Here is a 27,113-nt window from a genome sequence, read left to right on the forward strand (position 1 = left end):
CCGAAAAAGGGTTAATATTGCCGGCGGTATTACCGCGGTGTCCCATTGTTTTCAATGGGAAGGTGCGGTAAACACACCACTCCTCTCACCGCTCCAAAGATGCTGCTTGCAGGAGGTTTTTCCTCCTGCCAGCGTATCTCCTCAGTGTGAAAGCCCTCGGGCTTTCACATTGAGAATGCTGGGGCAGGAGTATTTCAGGCGTTATTTATGCGCTATTTTTAGTGCTAAAACGCCTGAAATATGCCTCAGTGTGAAAGGGACCTTCCTGTTGTCTTCAAATATGTCTGCCTTTGTTCATCTCCACTGCATACGTGATTGGGAGATTAGTAATTTACAGAAGAGATGCATTCATTTTTTTTATGTGTCAGTTCAACTCGCAGGAAATGACAAGGATACTGCATTTTTGGCAAGATTAACAGGTACTTGCTGAAAAAGTTCTCTTAAAAACTATTGCAGCCACCATATCTAGGGACTAGTAAACTGCAATATGTGTTTTTGTTCGTGGGTTTAGTTATCCTTTTTTATCTTCATGTTTGCTCCATTGTTATCTTAAATGTTGTCCCAGTTATGTACTGCATTGGCTGCACCGATTAAAACTACCTGCCAGTTTATGTACTTTTCATTTAAGCATTAGGCCGGGTTCACACCTATGCGCATTTCCCCGCATTCAATTCGCATAGCAGGAGAATGTGACTGGCTCTCTATGGAGCCGGTTCACATCTCTCTGCAGCAGGTCCGGTGTGTCGCAAAAACGCGTGCCTTTTTTGGTGCGTTTCAGGTTCTATTTTAGCCCAAAATTAGGGCTGAAATCAGACCTGAACCGGTGAACCAGAACGCACTGAACCCCTGTTGTGAGTCGAATGTAGGTCGGTGTGAACCTGGCCTCAATTGTTTCATTTTTATAGCCGAGTGTCCTTTTCCTACAGAATAATGCTTGTACCACTGCAGTATAATTTGACTTTTAAGATCCTTCTCTATACCTGGACTTTGTATCTGTTTTTATTGTTTTGACCTGCTTTGCATTTCATTCATGTGCTAGAAAATGTCTGTCTGTGCTTCTCAAGAATATATTGCAGCACTTTCTGAAAAAGCACAGATGTATCTTCTTGGAGGAAAAAAAAAAGTGCATTTATTATAAATGTTACACTATTTGGCTCAAACTGAGCAAATGTTTTTATACTGTCTGTAATCTAAAAAAAAAAAAAAAAATTAAACCGCACGTTTTTTTTTAAGAGTTGCCCATATTATGTATTATCTACTAACCTAAATATTTTTACATATAAGATGTTTTTGTAAGAAATTATCATGCTGAAAATATATAAATATATATATAAATATACATTCCATCACTTTATATTTGAGATTTTTTTAATCTCTCACAGTGTATTTTTTTTTATTTAGAATACTTTATATTGGTTTTAAAACACAGAATATGACTGTGTTAGCATAAGTTGCATAATGTTAAAATTATGTTTCAAGAAATTATAACTGAGGTCAGACGCCTCACTTTTATAACATATTAAAAATAATTGCAGTTCTACAATGAAATTAATTGTAGATAAATATTGTGTAGTGTTAAGAACTGAATGCTAGTTATATTTGTCTGGGACAGTCTTGTTGACCGATCAACGATTTTGCAGTTGTGCAAAAACACGCTAAAGAAAAATCGGTATTTATGTGCATTGGTTGAAACATATTAAATGGTTTATGTGTTTGTTTCATGTCAATCTATGAATATTCCTGCATATCATTTCATGGATGAAAATTTTATAGAGACGTGTATCGCCACTTTCTTTTACAGTAGATATATGGTGCAATCTAAAAAAAAAAAAAGAAAAAACGTTTTCTCCACAAATATGCTCTTTGTATGGTATGTTTTATTTATTTTTGATTTTTAACATCATAAAGTGTAACATTTGAATGTACTGTCACCTGTAGCATAAACAAATACTGTCTCAAAGTGAAAACCATTTTCAATCTTATATAAGCATTTACTAACTCTACTGTGATGTTCCATCTTGTAAGGAACGGGTTCAATGCATTTTGTATGTGTCTGTGTGTGTGTGTCAGTCTATGCATACGTTTTTGTACACACATCAATCTCTTTAGTCTACAGGCATGTTTACAACTATTCCATTTTTGTTTTTACATTTTATATTTAAATTTGCTATATTTCCATTGCCAAAGGTGTGTTTTTTTTTTTCTTCAGAAAACCCACATTTTGACAACCCACCTGAAGCATTATTTTTTTTTTTTGTTTGTTTTATATATGTTCATAAATTACATTTCAGTTTTTAGTATGCATTTTTAAACAAATCAATATTATTCAAAAAAAAAAAAAGCTGTTACTGATTACATTAGCACACTGCCATTCATTTATACTGGATATCAGTGGCCACATTTGTTAAGTGATGGACTGGGATACATCGTTTCTGTATTTTACAAAGAGAATTCTGCAAAAGAAATAAAATCTTTTAGTAAATAAACAGTCCCGTTTTGATCTTAATAAATCTGGTTTAGTTTTTTTCATTTACCGGTTATTATACATTCCAAATTTATGTACTTTAGTGGTGTTCTTGTTAGATATATGTTGCTTTGTATTTTTCATTGTAATATTGGGTATCTTCGACAATATAAAGATACCTTGCATATGTATTACTAAATTGTTACTATAAAATAGATAATATATTTAATGTCTAATAAAAAGTATAAAATCTGTTATACAAAATGTCTGCCTATTTTAATTGTGTAATTTGTATTGAGGTTTTTGTTTGTTTTTTTTATCCTTAAAATACAATATTTTTATTATTTTTTTAACAAAAGCCTATTTAAGCCCAAGAATATAGATGCGGTGGCTGCATTAGGCTGGCTTCACATCACTCTGGGACATTGGATTAGGGCAGCCCATTCATTTTTTTTTTTTTAGGCTGCCAATGTAACCGAGCAGATGAAAAATTTACCTGCAGTTTTTTTTTTTTTTTTTTTTTTTTGTAGACCACCAAACCCCAATGGTGCATTTGTGTTGCTGGCTGCTAAAATGTGTGCAGTGAGAAGCCATTTGAAATGAATAAGAACTTGTTGCTGCACTGCATAGGTGTGAAGGCTGTCCTTTTTTTTTTTTTTTCTTTTTTTTTTTTTCATCATGCTTTTTTTTCTACCTGGAGTTTGTGCCAGTGACACATTTGTGTTCCTAAAGCTCAGTCACTGTACTGTTTGGAATAGCATCTTTGACCTAAAACAATGGGTTAGGAATACAAAGCACCTCTCTACATAATGTATTGTTTTTATTATTAAATAGAAGTTTATTGATATAACAGATGAACATAAACAGTACAATACATACATTGTTTGCACAAAGTAAAAGTACACCTTCAAGGCAAGGAAATCTAGCCACGCACATTGTCTGCACCACATGGTAATGTACTTCACTAGGTACCAGTGGCATAACAACCGGGGGGGCCACCGGTGTGTCTGCCTCGGGCGCTGAGCTGTGAAGGCTGCATGTTAGCAGCTCCTATCTGTCCCAGCCGGCTGCATTTTAGCAGTGTCAGAGCGCTGGGAGATCTCCTTCCCAGGTTCCTCCTCTGCTTTGGCGTGTCTTCTCATGGGACAGGAGGAGGAGCCTGGGAAGGAGATTACCCGGCGCTCTGACACGGCTAACATGCAGCCGGCTGGGACAGATAGGAGCTGCTAAAGTGTCAGCAATCAATCACTGAGGACCCGGTAACAGATAACCGGTAAGTCAGTGCTGGGGGAAGGAATCTGAGGATTTGTGCAATAAGAGGAAGGATTTATGCTGAGAGGGATTAAGATTTTTTTTTTTTTTTTTTTAATGGGAAAATCTGGAGGCGAGTGCCTTTGTATTGGGGTGGGGGTTGTGCTTGTACGGGGAAATTGACAGGGAGGGATTAAATAAGAGGTTTGTGCTGAGGGTGGCTTGGTTGGGGGAATAAGAGAATTTGGGCAAGAAGAGGGGTTTAATACTGAAAGGGGGAGGCGGAAAAAAAAATCCTGCCCCAGGCGCCAATAACTCTGGTTACGCCACTGCTAGGTACCCCGAAAAGGGTACCACATAGACACTTAGGAGAAAATAAAAGTAAAAAGGATTTGCAACCTGAGCAAATAAAAAATGGTAACGGTGAACCCTCCACTAAACAAAAGACCTCTATAGGGGGTGATCACCCCCGGGCGCCATACTCCCTCAAATCTCTACTTCTTCCCCCTACAAAAGCAGACGGTCCATAATCGGATCAACCAGAGCCAGACCAGGAACATTCAGCCATCGTGCCCAAATTTTTTCACACTCCCTGTGTTGATATATGTATTTCTCTAATCTGATAGTGTCACCCATGTGATTCCGCCATTCCGTAGCCTGGAAGAGAGCCCTTGCTATCCCCAGTCTAGAGGGATCCTCCTCTGGGACATTGTCAACAATTCCCAGCAGGCATAGTTTAGGGTGGGCAGTAAGCTGTACCTGAAGGTGTTCTGTAGTTTAGTAGGAACTGTTAACAATTTAACTGATTACTAGCAGAAGCAGAAAGCACATGAAGTTATTGCTTCACAAGATTTGTGGTAGTTTAAAAAAATGTATAAAAAAATTGCAGCACTGAACGGATATGAGAAAATTGCAATTGTTTATTTGTATACTGTATCAGAATAAGATGAGACCGGACTACATTAAACCTACATATTTGTTCTCCATAACAAAGAGGGATGGGCTTCTGTGGTCCTTGGAGATACTGTAACTAGAAATAATGTAATAAGACAGGGCTCGACAAATACAGGTCGCCATGGCGACTAGAAATGGGGTCCTGGCGACTTGGCTTGGAAGGGGGGCCAAAAAAAAAGTTTTTTTTTTTTTTTTGTGAGCTGGTGTCATCTGGTGGTGAGCCGTTGGGTATTACAAGTTATTACCACCAGATGTGTAAGCTGGCGCCATCTGGTGGTGGCCGTTGGTATTACAAGTTAAGCATTACAAATTAAACAGCAATTCTAATGTAATTTTTCACTATTTTCACTGCCATCTTCTTCCCTCTAATTATAACCCCCAAACATTATATATATTTTTTATGCTAACACCCTAGAGAATAAAATGGCAATCATTACAATACTTTCTGTCACACCGTATTTGCGCAGCGGTCTTACAAGCGCACATTTTTGGGGAAAAATTACACTTTTTTTTAATTAAAAAATAAGACGACAGTAAAGTTATCCCCATTTTTTTTAATATTATGAAAGATAATGTTACGCCGAGTAAATTGATACCTAACATGTCATGCTTCAAAATTGCGTCCGCTCGTGTAATGCTAACAAACTTTTACCCTTTAAAATCTCCATAGGCGACATTTAAAAAATTCTATAGGTTGCATGTTTTGAGTTACAGAGGAGGTCTAGAGGGCTAGAATTATTGCTCTCGCTCTACCAATTGCGGCGATACCTCACATGTGTGGTTTGAACACCGTTTACATATGCGGGCACTGCTCACGTATGTGTTCGCTTCTGCGCGCAAGCTCGTCGGGACGGGGCGCGTTTTCTGGCTCCTAACTTTTTTAGCTGGCTCCTAGATTCCAAGCAAATTTGTCAACCCCTGTAATAAGAATGCAGCACAGGATGGTATGAACTGGCAAAATTTCTGGTAATGTTAACAGGTATTTTTTTGAATAATCAATGCAATTAATAGACTAATATATATTTTAGAACTCAGTTTTTCTGCCTGTGGAGATGTTTTTCTCTAAATACAAATTTTAAATGTAGAGATTTTTTTTTTTGTACTGAATACAAATGACGTAATTTTTGTACTCTCATTGTGATAATTGCACAGTCACAGTTGACCTCAGTAACTTTGCTATGCTTTCTACCTTAACCCTTGACTTAGTGAAAGTTGTAAATTTCCTTGCATTGCCTTATGATTTAATAATGCTGAGGTTTTTTTTCACTCATATCAAGTTTTTCCGAATTGTGGTGGTACCTCTTCCAACAGGAATAGGAAACGCATGGCAAAAACTAAAGCCTAGTACACACTGCTAGTTTTTTTTTTTTTTTTTTTTGTGTCCATGGAATGGCAAGAAACTACGGTACCTAAAAATCTCCATTGGCGATGCTTTTAAAAATAAAATACGGTTACCAGGTTAGTTAAAGAGGAGGTCTAGTGCTAGAATTCTTGCTCTCGCTCTGACGATCGCAGCGATGCCTCATGTGTGATTTGAACACATTGACATACGCGGGCACAATTTATGTGTGCGTTTTCTTTGCTGGTCACTTTAATTCCGGTCACAAGGAATGTAAACATCCCTTGTGACAGTAAAAAGTGGTGACAGGTACTCTTTATGGAGGGTGTAACGGGAGTCACTTTTGGGCACAGATTGAGCCAGGAAATAATGGACATATGTTAGATTGCTTTAACATGGGTCTGTAATCCACAATATATTCAAAAATGTCTAAGAACTATGTACAGGTTGTTGATTCTGAACCCAACAGGTCAATTGAAAGAGTGACTCTTGGGAACATAGACTGTTAGGGGGTTAATGTCTGCTACTGTGATGTAAATGAACCTTAGTATGGCTCCTAAGAACCTTTCATTGGTTTATGCTAATTGACACTGTATTGTGTGAAAGTTCTATTGATGATAGATGTGTGTTGTGAGTTAGCACGGTCTAAAGGTCAGATGTCTGACTTGTCGGCTGTAGTTGGCTCATGTAGATTATGTCTACTAAAGGAATGTGTATTGAGGGGGGCTCGTTAGGAACCATTGTATGATGCTGTGGGTGGAGTGTGTCATTGTCCATTTGATTACTGCAGTATTCTTTTTGTGTGTATATAAGAGCCTGCCTTCTTAATAAAGATTGTCTATTCGTTTGAACGAGAGAACAGAGCTGTGTGTCTCGTTTCTGGGGGGAAATCCGTATGGGTTATGGTCGCCGGATTGTGGAGTGTCGATAAGCTGTCTTGGGTTCGGAAGGGAATATCTTAAACTGCGTTAACCCCTGTCCCATTTGGGGTTCGGTTACAGAGGGGATTGAATGTTTAACCACTTCCAAACCGCCGTACGTCTTTATACGGCCTAACTTTAAAGATTGATATCTCGGTAACGGCAGCAGCTGCTGCCACAACCGAGGTATCCATCTTTAGTGTCAGCGGTTCTGTTAACGATAACGGCAGTCTCCGTGGCGGATTCGCTGCGAGATCGCCGTTATCGGCGGCGGGAGAGGGCCCCCCCTCCCGCCGCTCTCCCGCGCCCTCCGCCACTTACCGGAGCCGTCGGTAGCGGCGGAGGAGATCGGGACCGTTCGGCTGCTGACTGGGGACGAGACTGAAGGAAAAATCTCCTTCGTCCGTCCCCATAGCTCTGCTGGGCGGAAGTGACGTCAAAACGTCAGTCCCGCCCAGCCTCTTAAAGAAACATTTTTTTGAAAAAATTACAGTTCCAAATTTTTTTTTTTTTTTTTTTTTGCATTTTAGTCTAAATATGAGATGTGACGTCTTTTTGACCCCAGATCTCATATTTAAGAGGACCTGTCATGCTTTGTTCTATTACAAGGTATGTTTACATTCCTTGTAATAGGAATAAAAGTGATGATTTTTTTTTTTTTATCCAGTGTAAAAAATAATAAAATAAATAAAAATAAATAAGAAAAAAAAAAATGTTAAAGCGCCCTGTCCCGACAAGCTCGTGCGCAGAAGCGAACGCATACGCGAGTTGCGCCCGCATATGAAAATGGTGTTCAAGCGACACAAGTGAGGTATCGCCGCGATCGTTAGAGCGAGAGCAATAATTATAGCCCTAGACCTACTCTAACTCAAAAAATGCAACCTATAGAATTTTTTAAACGTCGCCTATCGAGATTTTTAAGGGTAAAAGTTTGACGCCATGCCACGAGCGGGCGCAATTTGTAAGCGTGACATGTTGGGTACCATTTTACTCGGCGTAACTATATCTTTCACAATATATAAAAAAATTGGGCCAAATTTATTGCTGTCTTATTTTTTAATTAAAAAAAAGTGATTTTTTTCCAAAAAAAGTGCGCTTGTAGGACCGCTGCGCAAATATGGTGTGACAAAAAGTATTGCAATGATCGCCATTTTATTCTCTAGGGTGTTAGAAAAAAAAATATATATATATAATGTTTGTGGGTTTTAAGTAATTTTCTAGCAAAAAAAACTGTTTTAGTCTTGTAAACACCAAATCTGAAAAACACCCAAAGTAGAGAAGTGGTTAAAAGACCCCAAATCCCTCCTTTGCACTTCAAAGTATTCACATCACCAAAAACTGCAATTTTGAACACATTTTTTTTTTAAATCGCCGTCATTTGCAGCCAAGTAAACCGGAAGTGATGTTGTGATGTCGCTACCATGTTTTTACATAGGAGACTGGAACAAAGGCATTTCCTGATTTGTTTCAGTCTCTCTAGCCGGTGGACAAGCCGGATCATGGCTCGGGTCTCCTTCAGGATAACAGCCGCTCTAAAAAATTGTAGCGGTGTGATGTCTGTAGCATCTGGCATCATCCTAGTATAACTCCTTAAAGCCAAAGCCGGAAATGTGCATACAGTCAGTGCTAAGGGGTTAAATAAAATGCTTTGTTTTAGAAGGTAAGGGTTCACATATACTTTAAAAACACAATTTCTGTCCTTATTAATTTATTATCCTGTTGACCCTAAAAAGTGGGGCATCTCTGCAGTGGATTCAGTCATTTCATGTCTTAACAAGACTTTGGCTGTCCCTGTAGAGTACATCCCAGTGTTTAAAGGCTTTATGAATATTAGGCTTAGCCACTTCCCGTCCATGGTATGTCATATGACCTCCTGGACTTTGAGTGGAGATATCTGAATGAATTTGCAGCTACAGGCATCATTCAGATATTAAGTCTGCTGCACGTCTCAACAATAAATAACTAAATAAACAGTTATTAAAAAACTAGTTAAACAGTCCTTCAAGTGGCCAGCACAAAAAATGGATGAACACCAATATAAAGAAAATAGGAAAAAAGGTGCAGCGCTTAGATATAATTCACAGGGCAATGAACTCAAGATGTATCGCATATCTTTGGTGAGAAAAACTTGATCAGGGAAGAGGAAGAGCCACCACCATCACCCAAACACACTGCCTCTTATCCTCCGCTGTGGACCCTTATTACAGGGGTCAGATCAGCCAGAAAAATAAACGGTATCCTTGATTACAGCACACCAGGTAACATCAAGGCAGGTATAACAGATACAGGTAACCAGATCTCTGGTTCCCAATGCTCATAAGTGTTGCAACATCAGCGTACATCCTCAGATAACATAAAAGAACAGGCCTCATGGTGCAGTAATCTTAACATCAATTTATTGTAGATAATAACAAGAATTGCACTCACATGATAGGTTAAAAAACACTTGCGTTATTGTCTCATTACATGAGAACCTCCAACAAGATGGAGCTCGTGTAGGCCAGGACTCGGAGGTGTGAATATATCTCTCCCTGACTACTCTCCTCTGACATGTTTCGCCCCACCCATATGGGAAGGTAACTGAGATAACAGGCTTTTTATACATCATCTGCCACATAAATGGAGAATGGGAATAATGAATAATGTGGCTAGTCCTTATTTCAGTTTTGATTGCAGTGCATTTTTTGTTTAAGGGCTGAGTTTCTTCTTGAACTGGTTCTTTAAAGCAGAGGTTCACACAAAAAGTGAACCTCCGCTTTTTGGACTCCTCCCCCACTCCGGTGACACATTTGGCACCTTTCAGGGGGGAGGGGGTGCAGATACCTGTCTGAGACAGGTATTTGCACCACTTCGGGTCTGATCCGTGGGGGTTATCCAGCCTGTGACGTCACTCCCCCCGCTGTCTTCTGGCAAACACTGTTCCCAGGAGAGAGCGGGGACCAGTGACAGTGCGCCGCAATCCTCGCGCATGTGCAGTAGGGAATCGGGCAGTGAAGCCGCAAGGCTTCACTTCCTGATTCCCTCACTGAGGATGGCGGCGGAAGCAGCCGAGGACAGAGCGATTGCCTCGGCTGCTAACATCGCGGGCGCGCTGGACAGGTAAGTGTCCATTTTTTAAAAGTCAGCAGCTGCCGTATTTGTAGCTGCTGACTTTAAAAAAAAAAAATAGATATAATGCGGCAATAGATATAATGTCTCTCCTGGGCAAAACCCCATATGGGTTCGGCTTTCCCTTAAGAAGCCCCCATAGGGCGTGCGCAGGCGCCTGCTGCGTGGCGGGGACCCGATGAGCATGGCGGGTGTGGTCACGTGCACGAGAGCCAGCACGGGGATTAGTGTGTGTAAACGCACAAATCCCTGTTCTGTCAGGGGAGAAGAAACATATTGTTTGTTCCTACTAAGTAGAAACAACGATATGTCTCCTCCCCCAGTCAGTCCTATCCCCATACAGTTATAACACAGGGAACACACATTTAACCCCTTGATCGCCCCTAGTGTTAACCCCTCCCCTACCCGTGACATTACACAGTATTCCAAAAATGTGTCAAACGTGTCGGTTCTGTCCGTTGCAATGTCGCAGTCCCGATAAAAGTCGCAGATCACTGCCATAAAAATGCCATCAATCTTTCCCATAGTTTTTAGACGCCATAACATTTGCGCAAACCAATCAATATACGCTTATTGCTTTTTTTACCAAGAATATGTAGAAGAATATATATTGGCCTAAACTGATAAAGAACTTTTCTTTTTTTTTTTGGGGGGGGGGGGGGGGGTATTTATTATAGCAAAAGGGGAAGGAAAGAAAAATGCTTGATTCTCCTATCAACACAGTCAGTGTTGGAGGGTGAATGCTTCCCGCTGCGCTATTGTATTCTGCCAGCGGGAGGCGCAAGGAACATTCCCCGCCAGTAGAATACAATGGTTACTGCTAGTGACTATAGCCACTGGCATTAACCATATGTAGAATGTTCCCAAAGGCTGGTTGTACCCAAGTTGATCAACTTGGCTAAAATCAACCTGTCCATACATGGTTCAAATATCAGCCGGTCCCTGCTGAACCAGTTGAGATTCGAACTGTCTTGTCGGCTACAGGACAGCTGGATTCCCACCCTTGTATTGTGGTGTTCTGTTTCTGTTGTAAAGGTTTTGCTTCAGGTTATGTCCTACGGTTCTCGTTTAGTACTGACATATTTAGGAGGTACTTCCTCTTAAAGTATTTTTTAGTGATGCATTTTCTGTTCCTTTTGAAGAAGGTACATGTCTCTCATGTGCCTTTCTGGATAACTCCTGCAAATCACTGGTAAGTTTAACTCTGGATTTTTTTTCACCATCCCAAGTCTGTATACTTAAAGGGGTTGTAAAGACAAAAATATTTTCCTCCTAAATTAAAGTCTGACAGTAGCTGATAAAGTAAAAAGTAATGTTTTGCATTATAACTAGTTTGATACCTGTTGAAATCGAGCTGTTTTATTCACCTCAGTCACTCCTGAATCATTATTCTCACTGACTTCCTGGTTTGCGGTGCGCATTCATTCTTGCTACATCACGGCCTAATGGGAACTACAGTTACCATTAGGCTTGGCCTCCATACCTGTGAGGGATAAGAGAGCATCTTCAGGCAGGGCTGTAGTCATAGGGAGGGGGTGAGCACATTCTGCTTTCCACCATGCAAAACGGCTCAGATGCTGGTGGAAAGCAAGAAGAGGAGAGATCGGAAATGTATTTTTCAAACCTGGATTACTGTATTTTGGAGGTCAAAAGGAAAAACGAGGTAAGTGATATTTAAATGCTCTAGCTTACAGCAATCAATTGATCTAATAAAAAAAGAACCTTTAGTGTTCCTTTAATAGGGATATTTTCCCTTACTTCCCCTGTCCATGAGACAGGAAGATAGAGGAAATCTCCCTAGCAGTAAAACCAGACAAACTTGTATCCTTTGTTCACACCCACCAAAAATTCTAAATATATTTTGATTAAAATTTCACTTTAGAAAGAAGGGTTTTACATTTATGCCATAAAAAAAGCAGAAAAAAGTTTAGGTTATTCATTTAATCAAAAATACCAAAAGTTTTAATCAACCTTCTTGAAGTAGAAGCTTTTTTTTCTAATATATTCAGCCGCTTTATGGCACTATTGCACATGATTACACTAGACTGGATTCCTGATGTTGGCACATCACATCATCAGAGGACTATGTATGGCACAATATGTGTCAGCAAGGCTGCTTCTAATCTCAATAAGGAGGCACAGTTGGGAGAAGTGACCCTTTAATTGGATATGCCCGAAAAAGAACCTTTATGCAGGATCACCAGGTATTTTTTTTTAATGAAAACTGCAGCTTTCAAAAGATTGAAAATAACTCTTATTACAGATTACTGTATATGAGTTCTTTGTGACGAGCAGTAATATATTTATGTATATGTTTTTATTAGACATTGAGGAAATTACTTGAAAGAAGTGATCTCTGTCCCATAGATGCCTGTTCACTCCTTGTGCTGTTCCTAAGCTGTGAATGTTGTCTTGGTTTCAAGATCTTGCTCATGGCAGCCCTGTATTTCTGTGACATAATGTTGTACAACATTGGATTAATGGAGGCGCTCAGGTAGAAAAGAACCATAGATATGAGGTTAAAGTACTGTGTAAAATGATAAAATACAAACTCTCCCATTCCTGTCCAAGCAAACAAGAGACGACCAATGTGGTAAGGAAGCCAGCACAGCACAAAGGAGACAACGACGAAAGCTGTAAGAAACCAAAATAAAACTTTATTGGTTGGTTCTCTGGTCCCCAAAAATCAAGAATGCCCAAATAGCGGACATTACTCTTTGTTTTGGGGGGATTTTTTGCATAACATTACAAAACACTAAATTAATGAAATGTCTCTAGTTGGTTCAAATTTAGGTAAAATAACCAAAGATGTTCTTGAGAACGGAAGAGACCTGAAAAAAATTGGTATGACTAAAATGGGTCTTTTTCGAGTTTCTAAGACAATTTTAATATGCTGTTAATTTAGATCAGCCTTTCTCAACCTTTTTATCCCAGAGGAACCCCTAAAATAATTTTCAGGTCTTGTGGAACCCTTACCAAAACCAGTTCAGCGGAGTCAATAGGAAAAATATATCTTAACTGGTGGTCAGTTGGAAAAAAATCCACCCTTACAGGCAGTTAAAAAGATCATTGGTGTTGTGCCACTGATTTTACCAAGTGACATTGGCCCTGGGAGTATGCATGCACTACCAAAAGGTAGGTCAATTGGCCACAACTCAAAGAACCCCTAGCAATCTCTGGAGGAACCCTGGTTGAGAATGGCTGGTTTAAAGTATATCTAAAAACACATATTTTAGTAGTAACAGTGTAGAATAGGGTTGTCCCGATACCACTTTTTTAGGACCGAGTACAAGTAACGATACTTTTTTTTCATGTACTCGCCGATTACGAATACTTTTTTTAAATGCAACCATGTGTCCCCAAATGCAGCCTTGTGTCCCCAAATGCAGCCTTGTCCCCAAAGAGAAAGCCAAATTTAGACAAATAACCCAAACCACAAGCAATTTTGGGGCATCTTGAACAATGCCTCCCACTTCTTACCTGCCTTAGGGGTGAGCAGTGTCTAGGCCTATGTGACAGCAAGAGGGGGTCCCAGCTCTCACCTGGCCTAGTATATACTGGTGCGCTGCATTATGGCTGCAGTACCAAGATATTGCTGCTTTTGAAAATTACTCCTTAATGCTTGTTTTATTATTTGGGATACCCTGAAGCAAAAAATGTAAACCTGTACTCCAGGAAATTCCTGAGGCTTTACATTTTTCTCACAGCTCTAAAATTAGCAAGCTCAAAGCTGAAATGGGGGCTAAATATTGCTTGAATACAAGAAGCATGTATATTCTTACTTATAAATAACACATGGTCACTGCTGCTCACTCCCTTTACTCAGGGAGAATGGTCTTGTATCCCCCTAGGTCCCCCACTCACAGCTTTGCTCAGGGTATGTACAACATATCCTTGATGCCACTTCTACACAAAGTGGACACAAAGTGGATTTTATGTCCTTTGATATCACCTATTGATATAAATATCTCCTTATTAAAGCCTTTTGCATATTAATAGACAGGTTTTAACAAAAAGCAATCGGAGCACATTCTGCTATGAAAGCCTTTTGATTATCTGGCTACGGTGTGTTCTCTAAATTTATGGTTTTGTCCAACAGTAACTTCCCTAGAAATTGTTAGGGTTAACTTCCCAATTAATTGCTATCACACTGTAGAGCAGGGTTTTTCAACCAGGGTGCTGCGGGCACATCCTGGTCCGAGCACTACTCTGTGTTAACGACTGTGCAGTGCATCTGTGCAAGGAAAAAGAGCACAGCCCGCGCGGCTCTCTCCTCCTCCCTGCAGCTAAGTGTACTATTGCAAAGCAGAAAGCTGTGTGGGAGCTGCCCGCGTCCTACATCCCTCATCAGTTGTTTAGGACATGTCAGGCGGCAATACAGCTTTCTGCTTTGCCAGCATAAGTACACATGGCTGCAGAGAGGAGGAGAGAGCTGTGCTCTCTCTCTCTCCTTGCAGAGCGGCACTGCACAGGTGTTAACACACAAAGTCAAAAAGTTGGGGGATGCAGAATGGGAGGAAAAAAAGCAGCAGCTGATCATATTTTACTCGGAGCAGAGCAGTAGGTAGTCATCCATTGGGAAATAAAGGAATAGGAAACAGAGAGAACTGATTGTGAAACAGGGAGGGGGGGACATTGCACAGGAGTTAAAGGGGTTGTGAGGCTCCATGCACACTGGACTAAAAAAACGTTGATTCTACAGGCGTTTGAAGTTTTTTTCTCCTGCCTCTAGAAGCACTTCTATTGTGCTCTATGTGTCTTTGCACATTATTGACTGCTACAGGAGTTTTCTGTCAGGGACGTTCGAAGGCAGGAAAAAAAAACCTTCTCTATCGCGTTTCCTGGAGGAGTTTAGGAGCTGTAAAAACGTCAGTCTCTCCTAAACTCCTCTTATCTCTTCTGAACTTCAAGTGCCAACATTTTTTTAGGTGTGTTGTGGGAGTAAAAACTTTTGCAGAGGGGAGTGTAGTGCAAAAAACGCCTATAAACTAAACTCTCATAGACTCGCCTAAACTTTGTACAATATGCTTTCATTTTGCGTCTTTTATGCCACGTTTTTCAAGCTAAAAACGTTGACGTTTTTTGTGCTCCTAGTGTGCATGGAGCCTAAAGGTTTGTTTTTTATTTTCTAAATAGGGTCTTTTAAGCTAGAGCATTGTTGGTTCACTTACCTTTTCCTTTGATTTCCCTTCTAAAAAAAAATGTTTCTTTGTCTGAATTCCTCACTTCCGGTTTCTCCTCAGTAAGCTTGCCCCCCTGTTCTGGCTGGGGGTTAGTCAGCCAGAACAGCTTACTGAGGAGGAACAGGAAGTGAGAAATTCAGACAAAGAAAAAAACATTTAGAAGGGAAATCGAAGGAAAAGGTTAGTGAACCAACAATGCACTAGCTTAAAGGAACCCATATAGAAAATACAAAATTAACCTTTACAACCCCTTTAAGGACAGCCCACATTTGTGCTGGGAGAGGCTTTTAGTGGAGTTTTTCTAGAAGGTGGGGGGGGGTGTTGTGCTAGGAGGATGAATTTGGGGGGGAGGGGTGATTTGGAGACGTTAGAACCTAAGATCACTGAACAGACTGCATTTTAGGGCTTGTTCACACCAGGTGCAGTGAGAATATTGCAGGTTTTCCTGTACCACACAAACATGTGCTACCTTTTGCAGTTGCGTGTGAGTGCAATTATTTCTTAATTACACCCCACATTTAGCAAATGCATGTACGTTCGCGCTCATTAAAAATGTGACTTGCACAAACACGCAAAAAAAACGCACCTTCTGGTGTGAATGAGCCTTCAGATTGATGGGATTGTGCACAGTTCTAAAAGCTGCCCTGTCTGAAATAAGGTTGAAAAACACTGCTGTACAATACATTGCTTTGATGGACATATGGGAAGTGCTTGTTTTTTTTTTTATTCTGGCCTTCAGCATGAAATTAAGAAAATTTCGTGGACATATGGAACTTGGGTGGATTTTTTTGTCCCTTTTATCATAAAATGAAGGCTTGTCAACGGACAATGTTTTTTGTCTGTTGTTTCTAGACAACACAGCTCCCATTAAACATTTCCATCCATTCAGCCATTGAGTCTTCCACCTACTTCTTTTAGACAGGTGTTTTCAACATTCATGGCAGGTATTGCTGTAGCTCACAAAAAGAACAACCTGAGATTATGAAGTCAACTGTTGACATGTCAATTGTTGGTATAGCCACACAAGGCATGCAGAGGCTGGGAAAAAAATTCTAAAAGAGGCAATTTGCCTAGGTACATCGGTACTCATAGAACCAACTACTGAAAGAAAAGGACAAAGTGTCATCCTATTCTGCTAACAGTTTGATTCTAGGTGTGTGGACTCAGCTCACAACAGCACCTCTTCTCATTCAAAGAGTTTTCTTTATTTTCATGACTGAATATTGTAGATTCACACTGAAGGCATCAAAACTATGAATTAACACATGTGGAATTATACATAACAAAAAAGTGTGAAACAACTGAAAATATTTTTCATATTCTAGGTTCTTCAAAGTAGCCACCTTTTGCTTTGATTACTGCTTGGCACACTCTTGGCATTCTCTTGATGAGCTTCAAGAGGTAGTCACCTGGCTCAGCACCCCATCACTCTTTTTCTTGGTCAAATAGCCCTTACACAGCCTGGAGGTGTGTTTGGGGTCATTGTCCTGTTGAAAAATAAATGATGGTCCAACTAAACGCAAACCGGATGGAATAGCATGCCGCTGCAAGATGCTGTGGTAGCCATGCTGGTTCAGTATGCCTTCTAGTGTTGCTCACGAATATTCGCATTGCGAATATTCGTTACGAATATGGCATATTCGAATATTCGCGAATAACTCGAATTTTGCGGCCAAAATTCGCTATTCCGAATATTCGTATTTCTTCAAATTTATTTTTAAAACAGATCACATCCTATCGACGTCTAAAAGCATTGCTGGTATGATTAGAGACCCTGGGCCGAGTAGCTAAGCTGAGGCGATCCTTTTATGTTGCCGAATATTCGCAATCGCGAATATTTGATTTCCGAATATTCGCAAATACTTTCTCCGCCCTTCTTTTGCATCAGAGCCAATCAGAGTTCTCCTACCACAGCTGTCAAAATTTCGCAATCAATTTCGCATTCGCATTAGCGAAATTTCGATAAAATATCACGAATATTCGCGAATACTTTCTCCGCCCTTCTTTTGCATCAGAGCCAATCAGAGTTCTCCTACCACAGCTGTCAAAATTTCGCAATCAATTTCGCATTAGCGAAATTTCGATAAAATATCATGAATATTCGCGAATACTTTCTCCGCCCTTCTTTTGCATCAGAGCCAATCAGAGTTCTCCTACCACAGTTGTCAAAATTTCGCAATCAATTTCGCATTCGCATCAGCGAAATTTCGCAAAAAATGTTTTTTGATAAAATATCACAAATATTCGATTTTAGCGAATATTTCACGAATATTCGTCTATATATTCGTGATATATCACAAAATCGAATATGGCGTATTCCGCTCAACACTAATGCCTTCAATTTTGAATAAATCCCCAACAGTGTCACCAGCAAAGCACCCCCACACCATCCCACCTCCTCCATGCTTCACGGTGGGAACCAGGCATGTAGAGTCCATCCGTTCACCTTTTCTGCGTCGCACAAAGACACGGGGGTTGGAACCAAAGATCTCAAGTTTGGACTCATCAGACCAAAGCACAGATTTCCACTGGTCTAATGTCCATTCCTTGTGTTCTTTAGCCCAAACAAGTCTCTTCTGCTTGTTGCCTTTCTTTAGCAGTGGTTTCCTAGCAGATATTCTACCATGAAGGCCTGATTTACACAGTATCCTCTTAACAGTTCTAGAGATGTGTCTGCTGCAAAAGGTGGCTACTTTGAAGAACCTAGAATATGAAATATATTTTCAGTTGTTTCACACATTTTTGTTATGTATAATTCCACATGTGTTAATTCATAGTTTTGATGCCTTCAGTGTGAATCTACAATTTTCATAGTCATGAAAATAAAGAAAACTCTTTGAATGAGAAGGTGTGTCCAAACTTTTGGTCTGTACTGTATATGGACTTTTTAATTGTCTAATCCTCATTTATTGCACGTTTGTCATTGCACCTTATTGAACACTTACAGGATTTTTTTGCACGTAGTGTTCTCAATCTTATTCATTCATATTTATTATTATTTATTTTTGCTAATTTGCACGTTATCCTTTCCAGGACTGCAGATTTACACAGACACTATTGCACTTTGTACAGGCACTAACATTGTGTTGCATGTCTAGTTGGTATTTATTAGTATTTATTTACGTTCACTATTGCACTTTATGATAGAGCTATTTAAAGTTAATGAATTATAACTAGCGCCACTCCTACACCTTTAATCAATTCCCTCTACCCATGACTAATTTGTGTTTACATTTTATACTGTATGGTCAAAGGTTTGTGAACATCTGACCATAACACCTAATACCTTGTTGATACCTCAAAACCACAGGCATTAATATGAAGTTGCTCCTCACCTTTTGCAGCTATATCACACACTGTTCTCTTAGACCCCATGCACACTATTAGATTTTCTGCAGATTTTTGTCTTCAGATTTACCAAAACCATATAATATGAGGTAAAACCTTAGGAGTTTCAATTTGTATGCAATCAGGCAGGCCCTTGCAGTACATGGTTTTGGTAAATCTGAAGAAAATCTAATAGTGTGTATGGGGCTTAAGAAATACTTTTCACAAGATTTTTTAGTTTGTTGGAATTATTGCCCTATCAACCAGAACAGCATTTGTCGGGTCAGGTGCTGATGTTGATGAAGAAGACTGGTTCCCAAATCGGCATTCAATAAGATTGAGATTAACGCTCTGTGCAGTCCACTTGAGTTCTTTCATTAAACTTTTTGAACCATGTCTTTATTGAACTAGTTTTGTGAACCGGAGCAGAGTCATGACTGAACAGGAAAGGGGTTTCCTCAAATTGCTGCTTTAAACTTTTAAGTGCTCATGTCTTAATATCTTAGTATGCTGTAGCAATACCAGTACCTTTCACTGGAAACATCCGAATGCAATAATTTGGACGGGTGTTCCTATACTTCTGGTCATAAGGGTGAGTGTGATGGTTAGGTATTCGCAGCATTTTGATCCTATATTGCTCACTCAAATCACCACGATCCACTTACAACTAAAATACAATTTTCCGGTGGACTAGCCCTTTAGTAAAGTTGACAAATACTTTTAGGGTCTATGCACACTGGGCTTAAAAAATGCTGTTTCTGCAGGAGTTTTGCGTTTTACCTGTAGAAACAGCTCAATTATATCCTATGTGTCCATGCACATTAGGACGTTTAGAGACATATTTAAGCTCAGCTTTTAGAGGCATGCATGTTTAAGAGGACAAAAAAACCCTTCTGTACAAAAAAAAATGCTGTTTTTTTTAGCCCAGTGTGCATGGACCCTTAATGCATTTATTACCCCAACACTCCATGGGCCAGATCCTCAGCCAGCGGTGCAAATTTAGTTTGTCCTAACTTATGTGATTTAAGTTACGTTGCCCTAAGTTGGTGTCGTAAGTGCCGTATCCACAGCGCATTTGCGTCTAAATGTGCGCCAGCGTAACTTAAATTCAGAGGCGTAAGGCGGGGTTTTTGCAAGTGGGAAGGAAGTGGGCGTGCTTCATTGTAATGAGCCGTGACCCCATGCAAATGAGGCGCCGGCCCTACTGCGCATGCGCGCACGAATCGGGACCTCACTGGGCATGTGCAGAACTTATCTCGGCGCAATCAGTGAGATAGGTAAAAGGCCAAGTGTACTTAGTTTGAGGATCGCCCTGTGTCTAAAAAGCACCACACACACACACTTCCCTTGCTAAAGTATATCCCATTGTTCCCCTTCCATGAGCAATTTGCTTCTGCTCTGTTTGTTTGTGTGTTGGTAAGTTGTGTTTGTGAGAAAAGTGTTTGAGGAGTTGGAGAGTCTAGTTGTTGTTTGTGTTTGAGAAGTGTATTTATTTAATTTGTTTGTTATTGTTTTTGCTGATTGTTTTTTGGTGTTTGTTTTTTGGTGTTTGTTTTTTGTTTGTTTGTTGGTGCGTGTTTCTTTTTGAATTACTATTAGCTGTGTCCTTGTGTGTTTAGATTTTCTTGATTTTTTTGTGGTATAGATTTTTGTCAGGTTTTTGGGTGTGTATTGTCGATTGTTTGTCGGGTGTGTTTGTTGTTGCTGGGTGGTGTATGAGATGCCCCCTAAACGCAGGAAGCTTAATTTCACCCTGGGAGAGAAGCAAATTCTTGCTCGGGGCATTGTGAAATATGGGCGATTTCTGCATGGCCCTGAGAGCCAGAACACCACCCCGGCCAGGAGGAGGCAGCTTCTTAAAAAGATAACGGACCAGATCAATGCGGCGGGGGGGGGGAGACTAGGACCCCCGCTGGCATACAGAAAAAAATAAACGATCTGAGAAGCGTCGTCCGGACTAAGATGGCAAGGATCGACGCCCATACCAGGGGCACTGGAGGAGGGGGACCCTGCCCAGTCAGACTGACGGAGGAGGAATGGGCAGTGGCCCAGTGTTTCCACCCACAGCAGGTGGTGGGCCTGCCTGGCTATACGTCAGATGTTCCTAGGAGGACAGGTATGTTTTTTGGTTTATTCTCTGTTGATTAGCATGTGTGGGTGGGGGAAGGGAAGATGTGCCAAGTGTGTGGTTCCTCAAACATGTGATTGTTTTGTGTCCTCCACAGATGGCCAGGAGGTTACACGCCAGGAGGTTCCACGCCAGGAGGTTGGAGGCCAGGAGGTTCCACGCCAGGAGGTTGGAGGCCAGGAGGTTGCAGGCCCATCGGGCCAGGCTGCAGCACCACCCCCAAGACAGGCAGATGATGAGTCCCAAGAAGGGCAGGATTCCCCAGGGGAGGGGATTGGCCAAACCTACACTCATGAGGAGGTTGAGGGGGAGGAGGTTGAGGTTGAGTGGGAGGAGGATGATGAGGGGGAGGAGGAGGAAAATATGCAGATTGGCCGGGAAGTCCTCCTGGCCACTGATATGATGACCTTTGAGTCTTCCCCTGAGACTACCCCTGAGGCTGGCACCAGTCAGGCCACCATCAGGGGTAGCCCCTCCCACTTCTCCCCCAACAGGCCTCCAGTCACCAGGGTCACTCTCTCCCCTCCTCCAGGCCCGCAAGACTCAGCGGCAGCCAGGGGGACAACCCAGGAGACCGTGGCTGTGGGCGAGCGTCTGTCGGCCAGTGTGGTGAAGGACAATGCCCGGCAGACCCGCATTCTTGGAAAAATTCTGGAAAAACTGACGCAGATGGAGCACAGCCATGGTGAAATGATGGAGGCACTCGGTGATGTGGCCACCAACTCAACGGCGGTCATAACATGTTTGAATGACATACAGACCGCCACAACGCGCGTGGCCCATGAGCTGAGTGCCCTGACCCAGGCTGTGCAGGACAATACAAGGTCTGGCCAGGCCAATGCGGCTGCCCTCACTGCCTGTCTCACTCGCATTGCAGGGGCCATGGAGGGCAGGCCAGCAGGGGCGGCTCCTCCTTCCCCAGCTCTACCCCCCCAGGAGGCTCCTCCTTCCCCAGCTCAACTCCCCCAGGAGGCTCCTCCTTCCCCAGCTCAACCCCCCCAGGAGGCTCCTCCTTCCCCAGCTCAACCCCCCCAGGAGGCTCCTCCTTCCCCAGCTCCACACCCCCCCAATGGACATCCTCCGCGACGGCGTGGCCGTGGCCGTGGCCGTGCCCCTGCTCGTGCCCGTGCCCCTGCCCGTGCCCCTGCCCAGCCAAGGCGTAGTAATCGCCGCCGCTAAAACATTTGCTGGGATACTTGTTTTTTTTTTTTTATGCATTTTTTTTTTTTTTTAATTTTGTCTTCTGTACTTATGATTTGGTTTATGTGTGTGAATGATGTGTGAATGTGGGGGGGTGGCATTCCTAAGAAATTAAGGTTGTCACCCTCAGTTTTGGTGGAGTAGGGATCCCCAGGACCAGGGAGAAGGGCAATCCCAGGTTCCTGAATGGTGTATGAATGCACAGTGACATAATTGGAGCCGTGGCGTGGCGTTACTGCTCCCAAGTCCCAAGGGGGGGGGGGGGACTTGGATCTAATCCAATTCGATGTGCATGTGATGTGTCTGTGCAAGGAACCACAGTGGTGTGCATTCATGCATTATCATTGTGACTTTATTGATGTGCATTTACAGTGAAAAAATACATACTTATTGTGACATTAATCATGTGCATTTACAGTGAAAAAAAACATACTTATTGTGACATTAATCATGTACATTTACTGGGAAAAAATGCCTTCTGCAAGGCGTCTCCTAGCTGTTGTGCCCTCAGCAGACCGGGTAGAGTTGGTTGGGATAGTATTGCCTGGGTCAGGGGTCAGGTCATTACATAAGTCAATATGCAGTCCCCTTCTGAGGGCAAAGTTATGGAGTATGCAACATGCCCCAATTATTTGACACACAAAGTCAGGGGAATACAGCAGGGTACCCCCAGACTTATCCAGGCATCTGAAGCGGGACTTCAGAAGCCCAAAGGTCCGTTCAACCACTCCCCGGGTTCGTATGTGCGCCTGGTTGTAGCGTTGCTCTCCTGGGGTTTGGGGGTTCCTGAATGGGGTCATTAGATGAGGTCCCAAGGCATATCCAGAGTCACCTGTAAGGGAAAAGACAGGAGGATATTAGTCATGCATGTGCCCCTTGTGATGTCAGCATCATGGGGGGGACATACCTGACACACATGTCACTCACCAATCAGCCAGCTGTCTCCATACATGTTCTGGTCAAAATCTCTTGAGATCTGTGTCTGCCGGTAAATGTAACTATCATGGCAGGATCCAGGAAATTTAGCACAGACATGCCAGATGAGGCCATGGGCATCAACGATGACTTGCACATTAATGGAATGCCAGCCTTTACGATTCCGGAACATGTGCTCAGTATCATGGGGTGGTTGTAGTGCCACATGGGTACAATCAATGGCCCCGATGGTGCGTGGAAATCTGGCAAGGTTGTAAAAGTCGGTCATTGACTTTAAACGCTGATCCTCCTGGGTGGGTTTCTGAAACTGATTTCCCATGCGCAGCAGGATTGCAGGGACCACTTGGTGCACACACCTGCTGATGGAGGATTGTGCCATCCCAGCCACGCCTCCACTTGTGCGTTGGAATGAGCCAGTGGCCAGAAAATGCAAAGTGGCCAGTACTTTGGTGAGTGGCTGCAGGGCATGGGAGCGTTGGGTTGGGCTGGTAATATCATCCTGAAGTATTGATGTTAATTCCAGGATGGCCTCACGGGTAAATCTGTAGGTGCGGTAAACTTCACAAGCAGGCATGCCAAACAAATCTTGCCGTGGGCGGTAGACCCTCTCCTGTGCCCTCATCCTCCTCCTCTGTGCCCTCCTCCTTCTTTGTGTCTCTATATCAACTAATGCAGCTAGTATCATTGCTGGTCCTGGCATTTTGGCAGAGAGATTTCAGTCCTGAACGTTTGTGTGCTGAGCTCTTCCTGAATGGTGTTGCTTCAGCAGACATTCAGACGGCATGTGTAAAATTAGGGCTGCTTTTATAATGTGTAAAATCCCACCAAAAAACTAACAGGTGCGCACAGGGCGTAATCTACGGCGCACACACTTAATTCTGTGGATCGCCCTATCTCCCTCATTTGCATCTTTGCCTATCAAATAAAGTGGCGTGCCTAGCGTAATTTGCGCACGAGAATGCGCCGGCGTAATATTTTTAGGTAGGACGGAAAAGCCCGAATTTCAGGCGCTTCTCGTTTTGAGGATCGGGCGCAAAGATACACGCCGTGTAAATTTAGAAAAATCGAGTTAAGTCGGCGTATCTCTTTTGTGGATCTGGCCCCTTATTCCTAAAATGTTCTTGCTGTAGCAAGTGCCATTTCAGTGTTTGCAGATTACACCAAGCTATATGCAGTGGAATAACATCCTTACAAGATGTCACCAACTTTTAAGCTGACCTCAATGCACTGTTTAATTGGGTAACTATGTGGCAAATGAGGTTTAATGTTGATAAATGTAAAGTTATGCATTTGGGGGCTAAGAATATGCATACATACTAGGGGGAGGTCAACTGGGGGAACCAATGGAGCAGAAGGATCTGGGCGTTTTGGTAGATCATAAGCTTAATAATAGCATGCTATGCCAAGCTGCGGTTTCTAAAGCAAGCAAAGTCCTTTCTTGTTATAAGAGAGGTATGGATTACAGAGAGAGAGAGATATTATTGTGCCCCTGTACACATCATTAGTAAGACCTCATCTGGAATATGCAGTTCAGTTTTTGGCACCAGTTCACAAAAAGGATATCGGGGAACTGGAGAAAGTGCAGAGAAGGGCAACCAAACTGATAAGAGGCATGGAGGAGCTCAGCTGTGAGGAAAGATTAGAGGAACTGAATTTATTTTCTCTTGAGAAGAGGAGATATGATCAACATTTATAATTACATAAGTGGTCAATATAGTGAACTTGATGTTGGGGTATTCATTTTAAGGTCATCACAGAGGACAAGAGGGCACTCTTTACATCTGAAGGAAAGGAGATTTAATTTCCAAATACGGAAAAGGTTTCTTCACAGTAAGATGTGGAATAGACTCCCTCAAGCGCCGATTCTGGCCAGTTTAGTAGATTGCTTTAAAAAAGGCCTGGATTATTTCTTAAACATAATATTACTGGCTACTAACATTTATAGGTAAAGTTTATCCAGGGAATATCTGATTGCCTCTCGGGAGATCAGGAAGCAATGTATTCTCCTGCTGGACTAAATTGGATCATGCTTTAAAATTCAATTAAATGTGTGGACCATAGCAACTGATCAAAAAATTAAAGCTTGAATGTACTTGCTAATGATTACCTGGCCAATTTTTTCTTCAAAACACTTGAAACATATTGTAGAATTTTTCACATGCAACTCCAGGTGAGACCAGGCTCCACTCTTCACAATCATATCTAAGGTGCTGGCTTGGCTCGTCTCTACTGGAGACCAGCTACTGGAATGCTGCACTCGGATATATGAAATAGTATTCTTCCCTTAATAAAAAAGCCAGCAGGAACAGGGTCTCTTCTGACATGTTTCACGCTAGGAACAGTGTAGTTTCATTGAAAATATTTTCGTTTGCGGTATTTCTGTTGCTGGTACAACAATGTTTATGGACGGACATAATGGGATGTATTTACTAAAGCTGGAAAATGCAAAATCAGGCTCACTTCTGCAAAGAAACAAACCAGCTTCCAGATTTTATTGCCAAAGTTTAATTGAACAAGCTGTGGTTGGAAGCTGATTCGTTTATTTGCAGAAGTGAGCCTGATTTTGCACTCTCCAGCTTTAGTAAATAAATCCCAATGCTTCTTTATTGTGCAAAATCTTACAGATGTGGAACAACTTACCCAGCATTTTAACTGTTTGTTTATGGTGTTTCCCTCGGTTTATGGCACTTGGCTCCTGAATACCATGTGTGTTCCTCCAAAGCTTCTTACAGATAAGTCCATAAAGTAGAATGAGAAAGAGAGTGGGTATGAAAAAGTATATGGTGGATACCCAAGTGGCAATCCGCAGAAGACCACTTTTAGTGGAGCTTTCCAAGTGCCTGCATTCCATAGTTTCGGCAGGCTGAGTTCCAAGAGGGTGTTCTACACCAAACAGAAAAAAAACTGGTCCTGAAGTTACCAAGGCAATGAACCACAAAATACCAATAATAATTTTTACCCTCTTTTTAGTGATCATAATCTTGGCCTTCAATGGATAACAAATTGCCAGATAGCGCTCCACACTCATGGTGGTGATGTGAAGAATAGTACAATGCGTACAGGTCTCGCTAAGGTACATCAGAAACTTGCAGATAAAGTCCCCAAATATATATGGCTTGTACTTCCAAATCCTGTACAGGTCTGAGGGCAGACCAAGGAAAATAAGAATGTCGGAGACAGCCATACTGGAAAGGTACATGTTAACTGTAGATCGCATGTCTCTGTACCTCTTGAATAATAAAATTGTTATCAGGTTCCCTGTCACACCCAAAACAAACAACGCAGTGAAAATGATAGTAACTGGAATGAGGATTTCATCTTTAAACAATGAAGATGTATGGTCCACAGTATCATTTGTAGAACTTCCAGATCTGTTATTTGTATTATTAACACTCATGTCTTCCTCTTGATCTTGCCAAAGATTGCTGTTTGATGAACAGTCCTTAGAAATACGCTTCTTAGCCAGCGTTTCCATTAAATGCATAAAATGTGTGTGGTGGTGGGTAAACTTGGCACAGTAGAGCAGCAAGCGGCATCCTTGAAAAATGCCATTAGTAATACGTATTGCCAGTTTCAGATTGTTCCTATGTGGTTTCTATGCATATGGGTTCATCCCTTAAGCTTGTTTTCTAATAGGAAAAGCGTGCAGCTAATGCTCCCATGCGTCTCCCCTTATTTGATAAAAAAGTATTTTAATGTTCAATTAGTAGATTAAAAACATGCCCTTTAGTACTTTAACAGTCCATTAACCTCTGCTAAATCACATTTGTCACAATTTTTGAGTGAGTGGTTTTATTGCGCTTTACATCAAGCATGAACGATAAATATGCTTTTTTTTAAAACAATCTATCATCACTTTCTGTCTGTTAGTGCTTTGCCACATCACAAAGGTTTAAAGAGTAATTAAAAAAATGGCATGCTCTTATAGCAAGCCCAAATTCTCAAATGTCTTTTTTTTTTGCTGCTGAGATCTCAGTTATGTAAGGGTCTGGCATTTGAACTGTGAGACTTTTTCTATGTACCGTAGGTGCTCAGTTTTAGGGCTCATTTTAGCGGTTGAAACTAAGTTTGGGGCTAATTTAGGGTCAAAAGCTGTGGAGGCCATTTCAAAGGTTAGAGTTAAAGTTTAGAGGAAAAATAGGGTTAGGTGTCAGGATTAGGTCATGTGTTAAGGGTTCATTTTGAGTAAAGTGTTAGTAAATGTTTGTGTTAGCAGTTAACAGATTATGTTGATCACTGAATTAATTGGGCTGTGTAGGACCCCCCCCCCAAAAAAAACAGCACACAACACCAGTCCAATTTC

At 41.5% G+C, this 27,113-nt stretch overlaps 1 protein-coding gene across 1 annotated transcript; it reads right to left on the reverse strand.

Moving 5' to 3' along the window:
- Positions 1 to 12,056: 12,056 nt before the first annotated feature.
- Positions 12,057 to 26,317, reverse strand: LOC120914447 (growth hormone secretagogue receptor type 1-like). Its single transcript, XM_040325139.1, has 2 exons — positions 25,451 to 26,317; positions 12,057 to 12,670 (listed from the first exon to the last, which is right to left on the reverse strand). The coding sequence occupies exons 1-2, from the start codon at positions 26,292 to 26,294 to the stop codon at positions 12,357 to 12,359; spliced, it is 1,158 nt and encodes a 385-aa protein (XP_040181073.1). The 5' UTR covers positions 26,295 to 26,317; the 3' UTR covers positions 12,057 to 12,356.
- Between the last annotated feature and the right edge of the window lie 796 nt (positions 26,318 to 27,113).

The sequence above is a fragment of the Rana temporaria genome, chromosome 9 (genome assembly GCF_905171775.1).
Source record: "Rana temporaria chromosome 9, aRanTem1.1, whole genome shotgun sequence".
Classification (NCBI taxonomy): Eukaryota; Metazoa; Chordata; class Amphibia; order Anura; family Ranidae; genus Rana; species Rana temporaria.